This window comes from Gopherus flavomarginatus, chromosome 1, assembly GCF_025201925.1.
Source record: "Gopherus flavomarginatus isolate rGopFla2 chromosome 1, rGopFla2.mat.asm, whole genome shotgun sequence".
Taxonomy (NCBI): Eukaryota; Metazoa; Chordata; order Testudines; family Testudinidae; genus Gopherus; species Gopherus flavomarginatus.
The window spans coordinates 200,857,668-200,881,624 of NC_066617.1; the positions used below are offsets into that span (position 1 = coordinate 200,857,668).

General features: G+C 44.8%; 1 protein-coding gene across 1 annotated transcript in view; it reads left to right on the forward strand.

Moving 5' to 3' along the window:
* The first annotated feature begins 2,708 nt into the window (after positions 1-2,708).
* Positions 2,709-23,957, forward strand: part of HUNK (hormonally up-regulated Neu-associated kinase) — a 79,044-nt gene continuing 57,795 nt past the window's right edge. The window contains exon 1 of the mRNA XM_050937189.1: positions 2,709-3,365. Within this exon, the coding sequence (XP_050793146.1) occupies positions 3,108-3,365 (258 nt within the window). The 5' untranslated portion in view covers positions 2,709-3,107. The remainder of the gene's footprint in view (positions 3,366-23,957) is intronic.

The window sequence follows — 23,957 nt, forward strand, 5'->3', positions numbered from 1 at the left end:
CTTGCGTCCTTTCCCTGTGACAGTCTTGAGTGGCTCCGCTTAAATCCAGGGCAGCAGCTTCTCAATGAATTCCTTCACCACCATCATCTGAGGGCAGGAGCTGTGCATCATTCCAGGGTAGGTTTTGAATTGAACCTTGGTGGTGGAGACGACGGATTTCAGCTTCTCAGCGGTGAGGGCTCCACAGTGGACAGGGATCATGGGGTCCATCTCCCCGTGACACTGCAGGATGGTGATATCCTTGTTTATGCCATTGCTTGCTGCTTGAGGGAAGGTCTTGTGCAGCGGGAGCCAGCAGCTGAGAGCCACGATACCAGACAGCTGGTATTGGGAGGTGAGCGCCGTGTAGAGTGATAGGGCACTGCCCTGCGAGAAGCCCCCGAGGATGATGCAGTTGGGTAGGTGCCATTCATGCTCAATGGAGGAGGAGGGATAGCTCAGTGGTTTGAGCATTGGCCTGCTAAACCCAGCATTGTGAGCTCAGTCCCTAAGGGGGCCATTTGGGGACTGGTCCTGCTTTGAGCAGAGGGTTGGACTAGATGATCTCTTGAGGTCCCTTCCAACCCTAATATTCTATGGTCTCTCTTGGTTTAACTGAAACAGGGCATGAGCAGGCCAATCTTGGTGAGATAGCAGCAGCAGTGGCATTTGTTCCCTGGTCTGGCATGCCAGAGTCTGAAAGTGTTAAACTTCAGGACAAGCTGAAAGAGTCATTTGTTCTTCCAGACTTTTCCTTAAGGGGAAGATGTAGTTCTGGAAAAGGGGTGGGAACTGAGAGTTGGTGGGTAATTTGGTTGTTATTTTCTGTTTGCATATATTGTAATACTGTACTTGTGCCCAGAGCATGGGATGTGTGTATATGAAACCATCAAAATAAGTTCTATTGGTGTTAGACCCTTCTGTTCAGTTCCTGCCCATATTTCCCCTCATTACTTTTCCATCTAATTTGAAATCTCAGCTGAAAACTTATCTTTTCACCAATAATATAATAATAGCTGATGTAACCCCTGTTGGGGAATGTCTCTACCCTGCACATAGAGGGAGAGGAGTTTTTTCAGTATTCATTATTTCACAGTCTCTAACAGTATGCTAAATTGGGGCACTTTCTTATTTGTACTCTAAGGCAAAGAGCTTACAGAGCAGTTTCAGACACATAATGCAATGTAGGGGGCAGCAAAACAGCAGGGTATAAATGGACTGGAGGAAGCACTGTGGTAACAACAAAAAGATTATTCAGTTACTTAGCAAAGGTTAGTGTACATGGTGGAGCAAAATTATTTTGACTTTTTAAGTGTAAATAAAGAGAAACATCTTTGGTTTCTTGTGGGTGTCATGGTACAGGGAGGGTTTAGGTAGGAATTTAAATGAGAAGAGGTCAGTAGCCTTCTGGGCCAGCTCAGGAAGGGCTTTTATGTATATACAGGAATTCAGTACCTGAGTGAGGTACTGAATGTCCTCAACTCCCAGGGACTTCAGTGTAAGTTGAGGGGTGATTAGCTTTAGGATCAGGACCTCAGTGCATTAATGATCCAATAGATCTTTTAAATCTCTAGATTCTATTATCCTTCCTTGTATATGTCCCTGATTGCCACTGTAAATACCTGCACATACTGTGTACAAAAGAGGGAAGAGGAGAATGGAAGGGTCTGATTTCTTCTCCTTTTGCCTGGGATGAGGAAGATCTGCACAGAAGGGATTGCCCTTGCTCCACGCTCCACTAAGGGGGTGGGATGTGAGAGAGGATGGTGATCAGAACCCATGCCTCCAACTCTGTCTCCCCTCTTGCTTTATTTAATGCTGCAGGTGTATTATGAAGCACTGTAAAACATTTTAGGATACAGTTTATAGGAAAGAAGCTATACCAAATAAAGTTATGTTGTAAAATGCAACTTGGAATTAATCAGTAAAAACAAAATCAACGTAGAGAACTTAAAAATGTAGAACCCACTTGTAAATAAAGTGATAATTTGAACTGAAGCAAAAGGGTGGTACTCGAAAAGCTGCATAGGAACTGCATTGGCACTCTCTGGATTTATTAATAACGTAAGGGCGGGGGGGGGGCAGTATTCATGCACTCACTAGCAGAACTGTCACGATCTCAGTTCTGGAGCACATTCCACCAACAAAGGAGTGAAAAAAAGGCACACACCTGAAGTGTTCAAGAGCAGAAAGGTGGGGAAAGCGGAGCAGCATAAAAATATTCTCAAGCAAGAATAAAACATAATGAGAAAATAAAACCCCACACATACATGTTCAGAAAAAGAACCACGTAGAATGTCTGTATCTGGCTGGGAGCTGGGATTTGTAGTCTAATTATCTATAGAGAGGTGCACCGCCATGAATTTCAGGAGGCTTTTCTCTCTGGGAGATGTTTTTTGGGGTGTCCTGTTTTAAGAGCTGTGCACTAGCAGAGGGGGAAGGAGGGGCGACCAGCGTTTGAAAATGTTCAGGCTGCTGTGCTGAGTTTAGATCACATCTGTTCCCGCCGCGTGTGATCGGATTAAATTATTGCACATTCAAACGGAAGGAGGCTTTTCCCCTCCCTCCCCCGTCCGAGAGGGCGCCTCAAGCAAAGAGAAAGCACCTCTCTGCACAGTCCAGGAGAGCGAGGGAGACAGACACACACACAGAGGGGAGGGGTAAAGAGAGAAAGACCCAATAGGGAAACCGGATTGCACGGGGACTGGAGACAATTGAGCTGCGGGAGCTGGCTCTCGCTTGCTCTTCAACGTGATGCGCTGTGTGCCAGCATTGCTCGCTCGCCTTCAGTAGTTGCTAGGCTGGCTGCACACTGCATTGTTGCCGGCGCTCTCCGGAGAGGATCGTGCTGGAGCGGCCGCCCCACCTCCCCCCCAGTCTAGCCCGCGGCTGGTCGGAGGAACTTTTCTCCTTGCCTCGAGAAGGCGCCCGAGCAGCGCCCCCACATCCCCACGTGCGCCCGGGAGGCGAGCGCTTGGCTGCAGCCTGTCCGCGCGGCTTGCAGAGCTGGGGCCGGCGCCCAGAGCCGCTGGCCGCGGGGGGACTGTGCAGAGGCGGGACTTGCCCCGATGCCGAGCGAAGGTGCCCGGCGGCAGCAGCAGTAGCAGCAGCGGAAGCGGGGCAGGAGGATGCCGGCGGCTGCGGGAGACGGGCTGCTGAGCGAGCCGCCGGCGGCGGGGTTCGGCGATGGCGGGGAGCCGCGGAAGCCGCCCCTGGGCTCGGAGGGAAGTTTCCTGGCTGCCTGGGTCAGCGCAGCGGGCGCGCGGGAGCGGCTCCGCGATTTCCAGCACACCAAGCGCGTCGGCAACTACCTGATCGGCAGGAAGCTGGGAGAGGGGTCCTTCGCCAAAGTGCGCGAGGGGCTGCATGTGGTGACCGGCGAGAAGGTACCGACCCCCTGCTCTCCCGCTAGCCATCCTGCCCAGCCCCGGCCGCTGCCCCTGTGCACCCCGACCCCGGTCCTCAGGGGGCAGTTCCACCCCATGCACCCTGCTCCCCGGGGGAAGTTCCTCCCCACCATGCACCCCGCTCCCCGGGGAGAAGTTCCCCCCATGCACCCCGTTCCTCCATGCATCCCGCTCCCCGGGGGAAAGTTCCCCCCCATGCATCCCCTTCCCCCATGCATCTCGCTCCCCAGGGGAAGTTCCCCCATGCACCCATTCCCCCCATGCACCCCGCTTCCCGGGGAGATGTTCCCCCCATGCACCCCGTTCCCCTCATGCACCCCATTCTCCCATGCACCCCGCTCCCCGGGGGGAAGTTCTCCCCATGCACCCCGTTCCCTCCATGCACCCCTCTCCCCGGGGGGAAGTTCCCCCATGCACCCCGTTCCCCCATGCATCCCGCTCTCCGAGGGGAAGTTTCCCCTATGCACCCCATTCTCCCATGCACCCTACTCCCCGGGGGGAAGTTGTCCCCATACACCCTGCTCCCCCATGCACCCCGCTGCCCGGGGGGGAGTTCCCCCCCATGCACCCTTCTCCCCGGGGGGAAGTTCCCCCCATACACTCTGACCCTGCTCCCTGGGGGACAACTCCCCCCCGCCATGCACCCCGATCCCTGGGTGAGCTCCCCCACTATGCACCCTCAAGCCCGCTCCCCGGGGGGGCAGCTCCCTCTATGCTCTCCGACCTTGCTGCCAGGGGAAGCCCCCCCTCCGCGCCATGCACCCCTACCCTGATCCCCGATGAGCAGTTCTCTCCCCACCCTCATGCACGCGGATCCCGGACGCAGCTCCCTATTATCCATCCATCACACTCACCCTAACCGCTGAGCAGCTCACCACTGTGCACCACCATCACGGGGCAACTCACCGCTGTCCACCCCATCCCAGCCACAGGGGCAGTTTCCCACTGTCCCTCCCCAGCCACACCCATATTGGCCACAGGCACAGCTCCCTTCTGTGAACCCCCACCAGCTGGACTCCCGAGGGCAACTCCTCACTCCTCCACTATCATCTCCTTCAGTGTGCTCAAAGGGCTAGCACCTCTCCATTCCCGCAGACTTACTAGAAGGGGCAGTTCCCCCAGTTTCCTACCCCCACCCCGGAACAGATCCCTGTTAAACCAGCCCCTCTTCTGGCAAGGAATATTGCGGTGTCCCTACAGTTATGGCCCCAAAGGCTCCCATTTACAGTTTTGATACTGCAGTGTTACTGTATATTTGTTTATCCCGCCCATGGACAGCTTCCCTCCACACTTTGAGAGCTGCTCTCCTGCTCCCCACTCACAAAGAGAATGCACTTTTTCATTTGAGTTTGGGTCAACTCTGCTTATTTAAGGGCAAACTGAGGCGACTTTCCCCTCTCCTTGTTGCTGGCATGTTGTGGACAGCTCTCTTGCAGATTGCATTTGTTCCTAAGTGGGTTCCTGGGATTGGTTGCCTATGTGAAATGAGTTTGGTGTTCCCAGTTCCGCAGGGGACAGCTAAGGGTCTGCCACGCCACCCCTTCCCCCCATCCCAATTGGTATAGTTGCTAGCAATCTGAGAAGAGAGATGCTCCCACTAGGACTGAATGTTACCTGTGATTGAAAGGACAGCAATTGATTAAACTGTCCTTTTTGCTAGCGGTAGTCCCTCTAACTGGATTGAGGCTAATTGGCTGGGCTTTATGCCTGTGCTATACTATTTAGATAGATGGGTACTTGTGTTGGCAAGAGGGCTATTAATCCAGCACCCACAGGTGCAAAATGAAAAATCATGGGGTTTTTGAGGGTCACTTCCATTGATAGATAGCATTTTATGCCTAAGAAAAAATTGACATGGTTCTATATGACAGTAAAAAGAAAATATCTGAATTGCTAGTATACTGAACTTTATGACTAGTTTGACTACCTAAACATTCAACACAAAAGTAGTATTTTCAGTCTGGCAATAAACTAAGATTTTTGAGAATTATAGATTTTGTTTTTTTCATAGGACGTCTTACTATAATACAATATAGACTATTCAATTCTCTATCTTCACCTTTTGCTTTTAGTTATAAATATGCTTTAAACATTGTGGTAAAGAACACAGCCTCTTGAACTGTTGCAATGTTGGTCACTGTGTAATCTGGTATGTCTGCAAGCAAGACATACTATTTTCTTATTGAAATGAGAGCTAGGTTGTTTTGAGTTGATAGTGTTTATGATTAGAAGTTGTTGACATTGTCACATGCTGGAAGGTGTCGCACACAGTTTAGTTTTTTGAGGACATTAGTAAGAGTTGAAATCATCTTATGGAGACTCACTTTTGTTTGTTTATTACTATCTTATACAGAATAGTTTAGCGTAAGAACATAAGAATGACTATGCTGGGTCTGACCAATGGTCCATGTAGCTCAGTATTCTGTCTTCTGACAGTGGCTGGTCTCATGCTTCAGAGGGAATGAACAGAACAGGGCAATTACTGAGTGATCCATCCCCTGTCATCCAGTCCCACTTTTTGGCAGGCTGAGGTTTAGGAATACCCAGAGCAAGGAGGTTGGGTCCCTGGCTATCTTAGCTCATAGCCATTGGTGGACCTATACTCCAGGAACTTATCAAATTATTGTCTGAACTCAGTTATACTTTTGGTCTTCGCAACATTCTCTGACAATGAGTTCCACAAGTTGACTGTGTGTTGTGTGAAGATGTACTTCCTTTTGTTTGTTTTTAAAGCTGTTCCCTACTAATTTCATTGGGTGAGCCCTGGTTCTTGGGGTATGTGGAGGAATAAACTTCCTTGTTCATTTTCTCCACACCATTCATGATTATATAGACCTCTATCATATCCCCTCTTATTCATCTCTTTTTCAAGCTAAACAGTGCCAGTCTTTTTAATTTTTCCTCACATGGAAGCAGTTCTATACACTGAATAATTTTTGTTGCTCTTCTCTGTACTTTTTCCACTTCCAGTTCCTACAGTAATCAAAAATGAGGTCACTAATATTATTAAGAGTAGTAACAACTTGGTTTGTCAGTACTGGGAGCATTGGAGGAAAACCAGCTTGTTGACAAAGAGCAATACAATTAGTCCGCCCTTGTTTGAGCCCATAAGGCTGTGCCTTTTTCTAGCCAGTTTGTCGATGGAGAACAACCAGACTTGTCTAATGCAAGACACTTTGTGATTACTAAAACCTCACTGGACCTATTGAGCTAAGTTCATTCCTGGTGTAACTCCATGAAACCAAAGAAATTATACATCATGGGTGTATTGGGCTTTTGCATAAAATGTGTCCTGATCGAGGCTGGCTCCAGGCACCAGCTGACCAAGCACATGCTTGGGGCGGCACCTTCTAAGGGGCAGCCAATCTTGGGGTGGTGGGGCAGCGCTTTGGTTTTTTTGTTTTGTTTTGTTTTGGCAGGGTGGCGCTCGGGTTTATTTTGGTTGTTTTTGGTTCGGTGGGATGGCGCTCAGGGATTTTTGTTTTTGTTTCGGCGGGACGGCACTGGGGGTAAGTTGTTTTGGCAGGGTGGTGCTCAGGGGGGTTGTTTTTGTTTCGGCAGGGCAGCGCTCGGAGTTGTTTCAGCAGGGCGGTGGCTCAGGTTGTTTTTTGTTTGTTTTTTTGTTTTTTTTGCTTAGGGCAGCAAAAAAGTTAGAGCTGGCCCTGGTCCTGATAAAATGGATATGGCGGCAAAAACTAAAAAAGGGAGCACCTTCCAGCTAATGAAAAACTATTAATTTTAAGATAATCTGGCCTTCCTACTCATGTGCAACAAGTGATGAAAAAATCACTATTGTCGATGTCCCACATTGACCTGAAACTTCTCTCCAAGGAAAGTTTTCACATAAGCCTTTTAACATCTTTTTAATTTTTACAAGCAGCCTATGAAAATATAGTTGAGTAACAAAAATGGAGGCTTACTTTGGAGACACAGTGGTCTAGTGCAGTGGTTCTTAGGGTGACCAGATGTCCTGATTTTATAGGGACAGTCCTGATTTTGGGATCTTTTTCTTATGTAGGCTCCTGTTAACCCCCACTCCCTGTCCCGATTTTTCACATTTGCTGTCTGGTCACCTTAGTGGTTCTCAACCCGTGGCCCAGTCAGCACACAGCTGTGACCCCTGTGACATCCTCAGGGCCATACAGGTAGTATATATATTGTGTGCATGTGTCCCCCCCCCATAACACACAGAGAGCTGCATATGTGGCCCATAATGGGTAAATAAGTTGTAGAACTAGTGGCTAACATACTACATGGGGATTCAGGAAACTTGGGTTCTAGTCCCAGCATTGTTGCTGGGGGCAAGTCACTTCATCTCAGTAAGCCTCTTTTACACTTCCTATCCTTTGATTTGTCTATTGAGATTGTATGCTCTTTTGGGGCAAAGGCTGTTTTACTGTGTATGGTGCTTTGCGCAATGGGGCCCCAACCTGCATTGGTGCCTCTTAATGCTACTGTAATGCAAACAAATACAAACAATAATAAAATGGGTTAAAAAATCCTAAAAAGAGTTTTCTCTACAGTTGTTCAGAGTGAGTTTGACAGCTTATTTTAACCAGTCAGATCGGTAAGCAAATGACAAGAGTATAATGTGCTCTAATTATAGTGGCGCTGTAAATGCAGCTATCGTTAAGATTGTCATAATTTCCATTATAAATTCCTGTGCTCAAATTTTTAACTCCAGTTGTAGAAGAAATTTGTTACAGGCTGAAATTTAACATGAGACTTGCCCTGAGACTCACCATGGCAACAATAATAGGGTTAGTGATTATTATGTTGTAGGAGTGCAAAAAAAATTCCTTTCCTGCTCTCCTCTGTTACCAACCCCATGCTTCTCCTCAGTAACAAATACATCTAATTCTGTGGTTGATAAAAGGCACCTATACGTGCATGTCCTTCCCACCTCCCCCTTTCTGGATTGCTACATTTACTTTAGTCTGTTAAAAAAAAATAAAAACAAATAAAAGGGACCCCCAACTGGCCTCTCTGTCTCAGTTTCCAGACTCATAGTTTTTTCATTGTCTTGAATAACAGCAATTATAACAAAAGAAACAAACAGTAAAAGTGTTGGAGAAACACCTTTCTCAGTTACGTGGGCTAGTGTCCTTATTTGTGGACAGGCAAGTTGCTTTCTTCCTGAGCTTCCCATGTCAAGTCAGCAAGTCATAGATGGGCTGACCCTGCACCATGGAAGTCACTGGAAGTTTTTGTTGCTGACTTCAGAAGGCACAGGGTCAGGCCTGTAGCTTCTAATTGCTAGTTAAAAGACCCACCTTCCCAACAAACCCCCTTATTTAATTCTGCTCTCCTGGATAAACCACTACATAGGGAAATGGGGTGGTGGTAGAGACCAGCTTCGGGAGGGATGTTGTTATCTCAGGAGGGTTCTGCCCTAACCCCTGAGGTTCCAGATACATTCTAGCACACCCTGCCTATCAAATCCTCCCTGCTCTTCTCAAATCTATCAGTGGCCTCTCATTTTTTCCTTTCTTTACATCTGTCAGGGCCCCCAACCTTGAGACCCCAAGTTGTTTTCTGGGACCTGCATCTTTCATACAGTGAAGAACTAGATGTGACTTTCTTCTGATCCTGTCAGTGTTGCTTCAGATTGGACAGAAGCATTGATGTTGAGTGTTCAAGACATCCATCTTTCTTTAGAGGCTGAGCATTCCACCTCCCTGGCATTCCAAGCCCTGGCTGGCTTGTGTCAAGTAAGCCTCTAAAGTTGTTATTCAAAACTCACGTGAACCTCTGTCTGAATAATCAGAATGTTTTGGTGAGAATGTGAGTACATTTTGGAATACTGGAGTTGGAAGTACAAGGAAAATTCCTGTGATATTTGGCATCTCCACTTTTATTTCTGGCTTAAACTAAGGAAGAGCAGGAGTGCATGGAAGTAATAAAATAATAAATAATAATAATAGTGATGTGAACTTCTCTGAACCCCCAAAGGGTTTAACTTTAGCCTGCTCAGTTTTCACATACCTGCTGTTTGCCCTGGGAACAAAGAGCTGCAACAATGTTCTTTTTCAGGTGCACGCATGACCCCAGACCTGAACTTCAGCCCCTGTATGGAGCTGATAGACATGCAGCTCTCCTGTACGTACTCCTCTCCTGAACTTCTGATGTAGCCTCCAGCCAGCTTACACAGAGTCCAGCACAGGCAACTGAGCCATGACTGCAGCATGAGGTGGGGAGGACAAACATCTGCTTTCCTGGACTCCCTTGCTTGGTGTGTGGGGTTTGGGGGAGGAGATTAGAGCAAGCACCTCCATGAATGAAATTGGAAGAGAGAGTCACTTGGGGAGGAGAAATAAAAGTGGGAAGGGAATGACACTAGTGCATAGGAGATCGGTCAGTAAAAAGGGAAGTTTTACTTAATAAGTAGCTTGTTGTTATGTCAATGTCCTTCCCCACCTGCATGGTAATATACTAAGAGGCAGATTAATTTACTCATTCATCAAGCCTTAAATTTTTAGGGCTGGAATCTGCCAGCCTTATATTGAGTAGTTCCTGGAGAATTCTCAATGACTGCAGTGGGGCAAGTTGAGGCGTAGCATACTACTTAACAAAAGGTACCAGGCTCTTGCCCTAAATGACTAAGAGTTCGATACTGCACTCCTTCCACAGATCAGACAGCTAAAGCCACATTGAAGTTAATAGGAGCTCTATTTTAAGGCATGTAAGACCAGCCTCTATATGATAGTTACTTCATTGATTTCCCCTTGCCCCTCCGAATTACATTTGTGATCGCTTTGCAAGAAATGTTCACTAGATGTGACATCTTACTTGTCTCGTTGTACAGTTAAGAGAGAATGTTGAGCTTGGTCTGGAGTCTGGACTAAAATCCAAGTATGCTGCCTGACAGTGCACAGCTCTCTCACTAGGCCTGAAGACCATTGTGTAAAATGTTTTAGCCCATATAGATTTAAAAAAGAAATCATTTAGGGCTCAAGCCTGTAAACTGATCTGCGTGGGCGGACACGTGTGCCTGCAGGTGGATTCCCACTGACTTGAGAGAGGCTCCATGCTGGAATAAAGGTCTTCTCAGGTGGAACAGTTTGCAGGGTCATGGTAGTTCCTGTATTTTTCTAAACTGACATTTTTCAGGCCTATGATTCCATGATGCTGATTAGTGCCCTTCATATATTTTGGAAAAAGGAAAAATAAATTGGCAATTGATTTTGTTTTGTAAAGCAGTTATTGAGCAAGAGCACTGACTTCATTTCAATAAAAATGCCATAAAAATGCGAAGCCTTAGTGCTAATATTTGGTGGCTGCATTGGCATAACCTGAGCCCATTACAGTAATTCAAAATTCCAAGTAAATTAAGGTACGCAAAGAGGCATGACGCAGGAGACCCTAACAGCTCTGGAGGAGTTAATACATATTATTGTTTCATAAATGTATGTACTTAGGCATTACATTTTTGGATTAATGAGGCCCCAACTAGGTTCAGATGCATTACAATGCATTGTGTATGGAACACGATCAAGGCAATACAGAGTGAATGCCAAAACTCTGCTGTTACCTCACCCCATCATTGGTAGGTGTTTCAGGGACCTTCAGACAGCCTGTGATATATTATGTACTTTGGGTCAAATCCTGGTAACTCTACTCCCTAGAGTAGTCTTGCTGAACTAATAGGACTGCACTTGTAAGTAAAATAACCTGGATTTGGTCCTGTACTTCTTGCAAATACCTAGGCACAACACGATGAATTAAGGTTAGATTTTACAGCTTTAGCTATGAATGTCTTTACTTTTTGAGAGTTTTAGGTCAAACCTTTTACCGTTCTTTTTGTGGTTTAAGGTTTCCATAATAACAGGCATGTGATTACTTTCTGGTCATGAAAAAAGACTGGTTATGCTTGATGCAATTAAATACATTTAGGCTGAGTATAGGAGAATATTGAACAGATTATTTTTTTCCATTGCTGTTTAGATGAAAATATCACAGCCTACATTCTGAAAATTTTTGGGGACAGGATTGATTTGTAAGATTCCTCAGTTCCAACAATCTTTCTTGCTACTTCTAAGGAACAGTCTCTCTTTTAGTAGCACACTAATTTAGATTTATTCTTAAATTGTGATGATGAAATTCGGTTGAGTTAGCTATATAGTAATTCAATGAATGATAGGAGGCTCACTCGTGGTATTTTCTCAGGTAGTCTCAAACTCAGTGTCTTTAGACTCAGAATGCCCAGCCACTGAGCAATGAAAATTTGCCAGAAATAGATTTCACAAAGGGCTTGTCTACATCACAAAGTTGCAGCGCTGGTGAGGGGGTTACAGCGCTGCAACTTAGGAGGTGTAGACATCTGCAGGGCACCACCAGCGCTGCAACTCCCTGTTTGCAGCGCTGGCCGTACTCCCGTTTTGTCTTGGGTGTAGAGGATCCAGCGCTGGTGATCCAGCGCTGGTAATCAATTATAGACACTTACCAGCGCTTTTCTTGACCTCCGTGGAATAAGCAGGTATCCCAGCATACCTGAGGAAGCCTCTGGTAATCAAGCTGGTCTCCTTCCCTGGTTTGCTCTCGCGTTCCCCGAACCCCGAGCAAGCAGGTCTCCTTCCCTGCGGTTTGCTGGGTGGTTCCGGGAACGCGAGAGCAAACCGCGGCGAAGCTGGTCTCCTTCCCCGGTTTGCTCTCACGTTCCCCGAACCCCCGAGCAAGCAGGTCTCCTTCCCTGCGGTTTGCTCTCGCGTTCCCCGAACCCCCGAGCAAGCAGGTCTCCTTCCCTGCGGTTTGCAGGGTGGTTCAGGGAACGCGAGAGCAAACCGCGGCGAAGCTGGTCTCCTTTCCCGGTTTGCTCTCGCATTCCCCGAACCCCCGAGCAAGCAGGTCTCCTTCCCTGCGGTTTGCAGGGTGGTTCGGGGAACGCGAGAGCAAACCGTGGCGAAGCTGGTCTCCTTTCCCGGTTTGCTCTCGCGTTCCCCGAACCCTCGAGCAAGCAGGTCTCCTTCCCTGCGGTTTGCAGGGGGGTTCGGGGAACGCGAGAGCAAACCGCGGTGAAGCTGGTCTCCTTTCCCAGTTTGCTCTCGCGTTCCCCGAACCCCCGAGCAAGCAGGTCTCCTTCCCTGCGGTTTGCAGGGGGGTTCGGGGAACGCGAGAGCAAACCACGGCGAAGCTGGTCTCCTTTCCCGGTTTGCTCTCGCGTTCCCCGAACCCCCCTTGAAGCCGCCCAACAGCGCTGCAGTGTGGCCACATCTAACACCACTTGCAGCGCTGGTTGCTGTAAGTGTGGCCACTCTGCAGCGCTGGCCCTATACAGCTGTACTAATACAGCTGTAACAACCAGCGCTGCAAAATTGTAGATGTAGACATACCCAAAGTATCATCATTCCTTATGGCATTAAGGCAGACAGAAGAGGCTATGTCCCTTTGAATATAACTGTGTGAGACTGTCTGTTTGTACTTTCAGTGGATTGGGGAGGCTGGATGATCTATTGTGTACTCTAATACAATATATGAAAGCCTCTGTGTCGTATCATAGAATGACAACATATTAGGGCTAGAGAAAGTTTTAGAGCTGAAGATTGTATAAAGAAACTTGAACTGAAATTACATTTAATTGCATAGGTCTAGGCACTACACAAGTAGTTGCAGAAATTGAGTTGCTTGATTCCTAACCCACTGAAAAACCTATTTATCAGTTTCTTTAGAGTTATTGTTGATCTTAAAACGGTGCATTTGTAGGTCAAGTGTTTTGCATGACAATGCTAACTACTTAGTGGGAAGTAGCTACTAAAAATATAGTTTTCTAGGTTCTGCCATAAAGGTAAAATGACTAATATTAGAGGTGGCCTTTTCACAGAAAGTTCTGTTTTTAGAATACATTTTTATAGCAAACAGGTGCTAACTTGTGTATTTTAAAATCCTGGAAATGCGAGGGTGGGTTACGTGGGAAGAACAAGCACTCTGTAGCGAGCTGGAAATTCCTATTAACCCTCAGCAGGTACTCCTTGAATGATACAAGTATTTGTAAAAATCACCTGCATAGCAGGTCCTATAGACTCTGTCATCTGTCAATGACAGATTGCTCTGCATACAGTTTACAAAATTACATACTACTGTAGCAGGCACATTCTCTTTTGAACTTCATGGCCTGCTTTACCTTTTGAAGTGCTTATGAATGATTGAAATAGGCGTATAGGGAATAGTATAGCTCCAGATCTTCTCAGCAGGCGTTGAGTCATAGAAGCGCTATTTGGCTTCCATAGAGCCTAAATAAGATTCACCCAGAGAGTTAGTTACACTGTGGCTGTTCTAGACCAGCCAAGGCAATCGTGTGCCAAGAATTTATTGTGACTCAAAAAAGACATAGGCAGCTATATTAACAGCCATTTACATTTAAGTGTGTGGGGATACTTAGAATGTTGGGAGATTCAGTATATAAGAAGGTAAGTCTCTATCTGTCTCATATCACGTACCGACCAGAACACCACCCTACTGTCCATATGCAAACACTTGAAGAGGCTGTAGATTGCAGCCAGGCTTTTTCTGGGTGAGACAGACAGAAGAATGACCATACTGGGTCCGATCAGTTGTACATCTAACCCAGTATCCTGTCATCCGACAATGCTCAATGTCAGATGCTTCAGAGGGAATGAACAGAACTGGGCAATTATTGAGTGATCCATCTGCTGTTGTCCACTCCATGCTTCTGGTAGTCAGAGGTTTAGGGACATCCAGAGCATGGAGTTGCATCCCTGACCATCATGGCTAATAGCCATTGATGGACCTTTCCTCCAGGAACTTATCTTTTTTGAACCCACTTATAGTTTTGGCCTTCCCAATATCCCCAGGCAATTATTTCCACAGGCTAACTGCGCATTGTGTGAAGAATTACTCCCTTATACTTAGGCTGTGCATGAACAGCCCAGGTGTGGGGGTTCTCACAGCAGAGCAGGTAAGGCTGGCTCCCAGAGTCAAACATTGGAGTGACGTAGCAGATCACCGGTCCAGATAACAGCAGGGGAACGTCACAGGGGTGCAGTGAGCAGGGTAGAGACTCTCTTATTATCAGGGATTTCATGTATTACACACAGCCTTTCAAAGGTAGTCAGATATTCAGCAATATCGTCGTCCTCACTGTATGCAGGACATAAGTGTTCGGATTTTTGGAGTGGTTGGGGTGGGGGTGGGGTTCTGCTTCTGCTTCTCTAGCAGGTCTAGTTGATGTTTTCGCTCTCTTTCTCTTTCTTCCCACTTTCTCTCTTTTTCTTCCATGGCCCTTCTCTGTGCAGCCTCCTCTCTGGCTGCCTCCCTGGCTGCCTCTGCCTCCATAGTTTCCCTGGCCGCAGCTGCTTCTTTGAGCCTCATTTCTGCCTGCCACATTTGAAACTCGCCATCCTTTTCCTTCTCTCTAGTTTCCAGTCTGGCCAGCTCTAGTTTTGTAGCTGCCTCACTGGTAGTCATTTTTCTGCTTTCTTGTGCTTATTTCCCTCACCCAAAATAAACAAAGAGAAAATAACAAAACTGTGACCTCCTCCTGACTGTTATTAGCAATTGCACTTAAGATTGACTTAAAATCACAAATATCAGTGCTTAAAATGTGAACTTCATTTGTAGTAACAAGTTGTACATACACCCTGCTCACTGCACCACTGTGATGTTTCCCTGGTGCTATCTGGGCTAGTGATCGGCTAGGTCACTCCCATCCTTGACTTTGGGAGCCAGTCTTACCCTGCTCTGCTGTGAGAACCCCCACGCCTGGGCTGTTCACGCACAGTCTCTGGAATGTAAGCTGCTTCTTGGATCGTGCAACTGAATGACATTAGCTAATATCTGCAGACCCAGACACAATCCTAGGAACCTCCATCTTGCAGCGTCCATTTATGCCCGCTTGATGCTGTAAGTTTATATGAGTTTGTCAATTTAACAAAGAAATTGATATGCACCAGGCTTGTTATCCCAAAAGGAGTCTCTGATACGCTTCAAACCAAACACACTGCTTCTGGTAGAATAAACAAACACATTTATTAACTACAAAAGATAGATTTTAAGTGATTATAAGTCAAAGCACAGGAAGTTGGATTTGGTGAAATGAAATAAAAGCAAAATGCATTCTAAGTTGATCTTGTGGGCAAGGGATAGCTCAGTGGTTTGAGCATTAGCCTACTTAAACCCAGGGTTGTGAGTTCAATCCTTGAAGGGGCCACTTAGAGATCTGGGGCAAAAATTGGTCCTGCTAGTGAAGGCAAGGGGCTGGACTCAATGACTTTTCAAGGTCCCTTCCAGTTCTAGGAGATTGGTATATCTCTTATTATTATTAACAGTTTCAGTGCCCTTACAAACCTAGATGCTTCTCACCACAGGGTGGCTGGTTGCCCTTCAGCCAGGATCTCCCCTTTGATCAGCACTTCAGTTACTTGGTGGTGATGTCTGTGATGGAGGTGGAAGAGAGGAAAAGCATGGCAAACGTCTCTTCCTTTTAGCATGTTCTTTCTTCACTCTTGGCTTCGCCCTCCTCCCCCACTTCAGGGTCAGGTGAGCATTACCTCATTGTAGTCCCTGACTGACCAAGGTAAAGAGGGGTGATTCACTCGAGAGTCCAATGGATCCTTTGTTGCTGCCTAGGCCAGCATACTTTGTTCCTGTGAGGCTGGGCTGGATTTGTCTCATACATGCCCTGAGGACTTGTGAACTGCCCCCTTGCTCTTGGAGAGTTTTTGCTTGGGCTTGTTTTAAGCCATGAGCACACATTTTCAGCCTCATAACTATATACATGAAATTACAACCTATATCATTACTATAACCTTACTATAACAATGCTCAGTGCATCATGAGCCTTCTGAAGACACTCGACATGACAAATTTTGCATTTGATACCACACAATCATATGATAAGGATGAACATAGGGGTTCAAGGTGTGTCCCCGAGATACAGAGTGTCACACCGATGTCAGATGCTTCAGAGGGAATGAACAGGACAGGGCAATTATTGAGTGATCCATCTGCTGTTGTCCACTCCATGCTTCTAGTAGTCAGAGGTTTAGGGACACCCAGAACATGGAGTTGCATCCCTGACCATCATGGCTAATAGCCATCGATGGACCTATACTTCAGGAACGTATCTTTTTTGAACCCACTTATAGTTTTGGCCTTCCCAATATCCCCAGGCAATTATTTCCACGGGTTGACTGTGCATTGTGTGAAGAATTACTCCCTTATAATTATTTTAAACTTATTGCTTATTAATTTCATTGGGTGAGCCCTGATTCTTGTGTTATTTGAAGGAGTAAATAATACTTCCTTATTCACTTTCTCCACACCATTCATGATTTTATGGACCTTTATTATATTGCCCCTTAGTCATCCTTTTTTTAAGGTTAATAGTTAAATCTTTTTAATCTCTTCATATAGAAGCTGTTCCATACTCCTAATCATTTTTGTTGCCCTTCTTTGTACTTTTTCCAATTCTAATATATCTTTTTGGAGATGGGGCAACCAGAACTGCACACAGTATTCAAGATGTGGGAGTACTGTAGATTTATATAGTGCATTATGATATTTTGCATCTTATTATCTATCCCTTTCCTAATGCTTCTGTTAGCTTTTCTGATTGCTGCTGCGTATTGAGCAAATGGTTTCAGAGAACAATCCACGATGACCCCAAGATCTCTTTCTTGAGTGGTAACAGCTAATTTAGATCCCAACATTTTGTATCTATATTTGGGGTTATGTTTTCCAATGTGCATTACTTTGCACTTACCAACATTAAATTTTATCTGCATTTTCGTACCCAGTTTTGTGAGATCCCTTTCTAACTCTTTTCAGTCAGCTTTGGACTTAATTATCTTGAGTAATTTTATATCATCATTTGCCGGTTCACTGTTCATCCCCTTTTTCATTTATGAATATGTCATGCAGTAAGGGTCCTAGTGCAGATCTTTGGGGGACCCTACTGTTTACACCTCTCTACTGTGAAAACTGACCATTTATTCCTATCTTTGCTTCCTATCTTTTAACCAGCTACTGATCCAAGAGAACCTTCCCCCTTATTCCATGACAATGTTCTTTGCTTAAGGGCCTTTGGTGAGGGACCCTATCAAAAGCTTTCTGAAAGTCCAGGTACACTAACTCAGCTGGATCATCCTTGTCCACGTATTTGTTGACTTTCTCAAAGAATTCTAACAGGTTGGTGAGGCATAGTTTCCCATTACAAGAACCATATTGACATGGTTTTTTTCACACCCCTGACAAACGTGACTATGCCGACAGAACATTGTAGCATAGACCTATTCAGTGTCAGATCATCACCAGAGAAACAGGTAACAAGAAGCAATGGCTGGAAGTTAAAGCCAGAAAAATTCAAATTAGAAATTTTAACAGTGAGGGTGATTAACCATTGTAACAAATTACTAAGGAACATGGTGCATCCTCCATCTCTTGAAGTCTTTAAATCTTCAAGTCTGCACTGAATGCCTTTCTGGAAGAAATGCTTTAGTCAACACAAGTTATTGGGTTCAATACAGAGATAAATGTATGAAATTCTGTGCTCTGTGTTATATAGGAGGTCAGACTAAATGATCTAATGGTTCATTCTGGCCTTAAAAATCTTTAAATTGATAACACCCAGCTCTTGCTTAAAGTATCAGTTTAAAAAATCATCTTTGTAATGAGATTCCAAAGAACAGCAAGTTATGCTAAAAGAATGAACCAATTTTCTTTTTTAGATGATCTAGGGAGTGTGCCAGTTGAGAGAGTGGGCCTGGCCGAAACAACCTGTACCCTAGCTGTTGCTGGCAGGCGTAAAATTGCACTGGGGACTGATATTAGAATATGGGAAACGCATGTTGCTGTGCTAAGCACAGGAACAGGAAGCAATGGGAAATCTGCACTCTAAGGAAAGTGTGCGCACTCATGTTCTGATACAGTAGTATCTCTGTCTTGGAGAATTTAAGATTATACTCAAAACCATTGCCTCTCTGTTGAACACTGTACACATCAAAACCTGCGAATACAGTGTGTCAGATTCTCTGCTCGTGTGAGTTAGCACAACTCCATTGACATCAATGGAGCTGTACCAGTTTACACCAGCAAAAGAATGTGATTCTGTGTCAAATACTACAAATATTATACATTTAGATTGTTAACCTGTTTGTTCTGTTGGGGTGTACTACAAGTGTCCTTCAGAGATCAATACTTTTGGTTCAGTTTTAAACATGCCGGGTCAGATCCACTGAATGTGATCACTTGCTCTGGAGGAGGAATTCAAAGAGACAGGGGTGGTTGTGGAGTCACTCTTTGACCTGCATTGCCTTGGAATTCCATCCAGGGAGGGGAGCTTACATTGGTGGCCAAGACTCTTTTAAGAGTATTGCCAGCAGAAGCTATGCTGAGTCAATGCATTCCCTAGTTGTACTGTCTCCCCAGTCATTGCTGCCATTTTTTGGAAAGTTAGGGCGTGGTTCTGACAGGTGTTGAGTGCTTCAGGCAAGGTGCTGTGCACCCAATTGTGTCATTGCCAACCCCAAGCGTTCAAAAGTAAAGTGTAAGACCCCCCGCCCCGAATCATGAGATTGGCTATAAAACCATGAGCTTTTAAAATATAGTTTGGGTTCTTTTTCTTTGCCTTCTGCTTTCTGAGCATTTAGAATGCACTCAGGTCACATTTTCAAGCTTTTCTCCTCAACCATTCAGGCTAGAAACTTACTTTTTGAAAATGAAACTGAGGAACACATAATCACATGACTCCTGGAGGCAGGGCTTTAAGAAAACCCCAAGATATTGTGTGGCTGAAAATTGTGAGAGTTGGCAACACTCATTGCTTTCAGTGACTCGTGGCATCAAGGGACAGATCCTTATTTAGAAATTCGGCCTATTCTTTTGTCTTTTTTCCCCACGGTGCTGCATGTGTAATATTAGTTTTCTAGGTGCATTCTGTTTCTCACCATGAACATTCAGTTAGTGGCTTTATTTGTCATTGGGGTCTCAACACATTTTTTAAATTTTATGGATGTATAAGAGCTTGTTTTGAAAAATACTTACTGTAAAATTGGTACAGTGACCTTCTTCCAGGAACTCTTTTTTCCATTAAAAGCTACCACCTGTGAGAAATCTTTCCTTTTTGTTTGTAAAAGCTTACGTTAAAGCAGCGAAACTTAATCCCCCCCATCTCACAAATGGGAATATACAGTGTTCAGTATATATAGCCCCCTAGGTGTACATGATGTTTTACATAGTAGTTAAAGAAACTTTCTTTATTCTGAGGACCTTACCATTTAAAGCCTTGATTGTATAAGAATTCATGTGGTCAACTTTATGCACCTTGTGGTCCCATTAACTTATCACATGAATAAAACTAAGCAATTGTGTGTTTGCAGAATCAGAGCCCAAGTGGAGTATAACAAAGACAGGTCATCTGAGGAAATTCAGTCATGGAAGAAGTACCTAAAATAAGGTGTGGAGTGCTAAGGTGGAACAGTTTGTGACAGGTTAATTCTTTATTGTAGGTAGAGATGGTAGTGCTACCTAATATTATGGTTGCCTAACACTTTCCATTATGAGATGCTGTTTTCAGTTGTGTAGAACTTTGCCAGACTTTAACCCAGAGGTCCCCAAAGTATGGGGTGCTCCCTCCAGGGGGGGCATGGAGGAATGTCCCGGGGAGCTAAGCCAGGGCCAGCATCTGCCCCCAACTCCTCCGGAGCCATGACCCTGCTCCTGGATCTGGCTCTGGGGGGCAGGGGAGGGGCATGGTCAGTGATAAGGGGGAAAATGACCATCAAAAATTTGGAAACTGTTATTTTAACTGTTCGGGATGACATTTTTCATTCTGGGTCCCTGCCTGAAGGTGATGTTTTGAGGGAAAATTTCAGCCAAAACAATTCAGCTGTTTCGTGAGAACAGGGCTAGGAAAAAATATGTTGTTTTCCCCATTGTTGACCCTAACAACATCTGTGTATCAGGAAGCAACTGCCTCCCTGGTCTCTGGCAGTGATTATCAGCTGGCCTGACTGGTTTAGTGTACCCCAGTGGTGGAGAACACAGCATGGAGTCTACACCAGACAGCATGGCATCCACACCCATCCGGGGAAAGGAACTTTATCTGGGGATACATTTCAGAAGAATGTATTTCAAAGGTTTACAGGACTATAAAAAGAGGGGGAGTGACCCTCCCCTAAGTTATCCTTTACCTGAGGAGACATGGAAAACTAGTGCCTTGGGAATCCCTGTGGGGCTCCTGATTAAAAGCTAGTCATCCATTGCTGGAAAAGGAAGATTTGCTGCAGAAAGCAGCTTTTACAAAGACTGTAGTTTGTTAAGTTAGGTCTTAGCCATTAGAAAGTGTAATTTACTGTTGTTTTTTGTAACCCTTTCTATCTTTATCCCATATATTTGAATCCATATTAAAACCAATCTCTTTTTAATTAAATAAACTTGTTTTACTTTTCATCTCCAACCCAGTGCTTTGATTGTATGGAAGTGATTGTTAATTCCAGTCAAGGCAACAAGTTGTTGTTTCTATTTCTTTAAAGGAGCAGCAAACTTAATCTCTTCTGTTATTGCAGTGTGCTAAGGCCTGTGCATTGCAGAGCGACATCTCTGAGACGCTCGGGGGCTAGAGTTCACTAACAGTTATTTGCTAGGCAAGGTTTGGGCTGAGAGAGCCCTGAAGAGTTTGTTGGCAAGGCAGACAAGCTGGTGTGTCAGGTAGTTGTCACATAGCTTAGGTGCCGCAAAGCTCCCACTTACTGAGGCTGAGAGGGGTAGCACAGTGTCTCCCAGCTCTGGGTATTCCCAGCAGCTTGCCAGACCCATGTTAGTAAATTATGGTGACCTTTTCTTTGAAAGCTCTAGCGCCCCCATTCTTTGGAGCAGGAACTTGAAATTTGGCAGGGGATTGCAAAAAGCACATACCTGACATAAATGTTTGTGAAGCACGCAGTTACTGCAGTGATGAGCACCACAGAAAAACCCATGAGGAAATGAATAATTCTGTTGTTAGAACAAGATTTGTGGTGTTGGGCCACGTATACATTAAACTTTGAGGTTAAAACAAAATATTGAACAGCTGCTCTTTAAGTGAGGACTGGCCATTCTGCACATGGAATGAAGCAGAGATCCTGTGGAACAAATTCTATGTGATCGTATAATTTAAGACTATATAATAACACAGATGGACAAGAGGGCCAAATTAAGGTTCACCAACAATTTTAATTCTGCTTAGCTTTGGAGTGCTTGACTTTGCAGTTGTAATAATGTTCTTTTCATGTAGTTTTCTTGTATGTAATTTTTATTTAAATTATTGAACGAATGCCTATGTAAATGTGAAATACTGTACTTTATCACATAATTTTATTTAGAATATAATTGGAAGGATTTTAAGTCAAAGTTGTAGTGACTTCAGTAGGAGTTTTGCTTGAATGAGGACTGCAGGATTTGGCACTTTGTCAGCACAGTGTGGCATAACACATGTTATGGAGCATTTAAGGATTTTAACATAAGGCAGGATAAACACCAGGCTGCTGATGTGCAATCACCTGTTCATTATTTCTTATGTAATCACCTGCTTGTAATGGATTCATCTGGAAAATAAGCAGTTTCAACAGGAGCCTATTACAAAGCTGAACTCTTCCCTCTAACCCCCTGTTGTTCTATGTTTTATATTTGGAGTAAGTAAAATGATCTTTAATAGTCAGAGAGGCTGCTCACTATTCCAATCTGTCTTCCAGGAAGCTTGTTTTAATATTTTTCAGCTGTAGCTCTCACATGTTCTGCAACGATCTGAATTGATGCACATGTGGCAATTGCTTATCCTCTTGAGATAATCTGCTTTCAAGTTTACATTCAGCAGTTTTAAAGGCATCACTAACAGTGCACGTCATTAGTGCTTGCTTTTCATATATACCATCATACTTTTTGTTATTGGTGGCAAATAGAGGGAAATATCCAGTGTTTAGATTAAATTGACACCAGGTGTAAGTTTTTGTGTGATTCTCACATCTGGGTCCTTGTGTTTGCTCTTGAAAGCTTTGTATTTTTAACGTTTTTAATGAAGTGTAAAGCTGTGTGCCTGGTTTTGGAGGCATGTGTTAAATATAAATGTCTTGTTAATTAAAATGTGTCCCGCTCTCTTTGTCTCAGAATGGGTCTTATTCATCCCTGGTATATGCTCTTGAAGTTATACCAAGGTTGCTTTTACGCTGGTGAATAGTGGGTTGTTACTATTTATCTTCATACATTTCAGAAGACATAAAGCAACTCACTTATATGTCCCCTTCCCTTTGCCATTTGCGAGTTATGTGGTTATTCCAAAGGCAGGAAAATAGAAGGCAATAGCGTACAGCATTTATCTTCATTATTTAGGGGGATGATGTAAATTCCTAAGTCAAGGAGCCACTTAACTGTTGTGACAAACCATCCCGTAACAAGTGAATTGTAATAGTCTATCTAAAACTGAGTAGTTACGTGTTGTATAAACAGCATTATAAAAAATGAACTGTTAGTTATTATGTTGATTACACCCTTCTCCGAGTTTTTCAAGGGAATATCTACAATTATCTGAAGAGTGTCAGTGTCAAGGTGGAAGAGGAATTATGCAGGGTGGTCTGAGGGTGTTTCAGTAGGAATAAATGGATACAACAGAGCAAAGGAAAACTTGCATTGGCCTTCAGCAAATACTTCTTAACAGCATGATTTATTTGCCTGTCCAATTGTTTCCCATGGGACGTGGTGGAAGATTCAGTACTAGGGTTATTTAAAACTCTGTTGGACAGCCTCTGTCCACCACCATTGAACACTTTTTGGTATTTGAAATCAAATCACAAACAAGATTAAAATGCTGAAATCTAATGTTCTGAGAGTAAACAAATAGTGTTTTAAATAAATACATTGGCTTTCTTATCCCTCCCATCAGTGGCAACCTCAGGCAAAGGCTGAGGGTAGTATGGTCATAAAGGTTAAAGTTGGAACCATCTCGTAACTACTGTAATGTGTCTCTCTCAAACACTTTCCCTAATACCTTCCAAAACAACATTTTGTCTGCTGATGGGCAGTGGGTTACAGCTTATGACTCTTCTAGCTGGCTGGTTCAGGACTTGCCAATAAAGTGAATGAAAAGGCTTATTTTGGTATATTTCCTGGAATCACAGATCTCAATATGAGCAACTTTGTATAGTAAAAATATGTGTCCACACTGGGGGTTTGTACTACTTTAATTATACCTGTTCTAAACTGATACTAAAACAATACAAAAACTGTGTGTTGACCAGCCCTTAATGGAGGGAACTGAGTCTAGCCCAGGGATCGGCAACCTTCAGCATGCGGCCTGCCAGGGTAAGCCCCCTAGCGGGCTGGGCCGGTTTGTTTACCTGCCACTTCCACAGGTTCGGCCGATTGCAGCTCCCAGTGGCCGCGGTTCACCATTCCAGGCCACTGGGGGCTGCGGGAAGCAGTGCTGGCTGCCGCTTCCCGCAGCCCCCATTGGCGTGGAGCAGTGAACTGTGGCCAGTGGGAGCTGCGATTGGCTGAACCTGCTGACGTGGCAGGTAAATAAACCGTCCCGGCTTGCCAGGGGGCTTACTCTGGTGGACCATGTGCCGAAGATTGCCGATCCCTGAT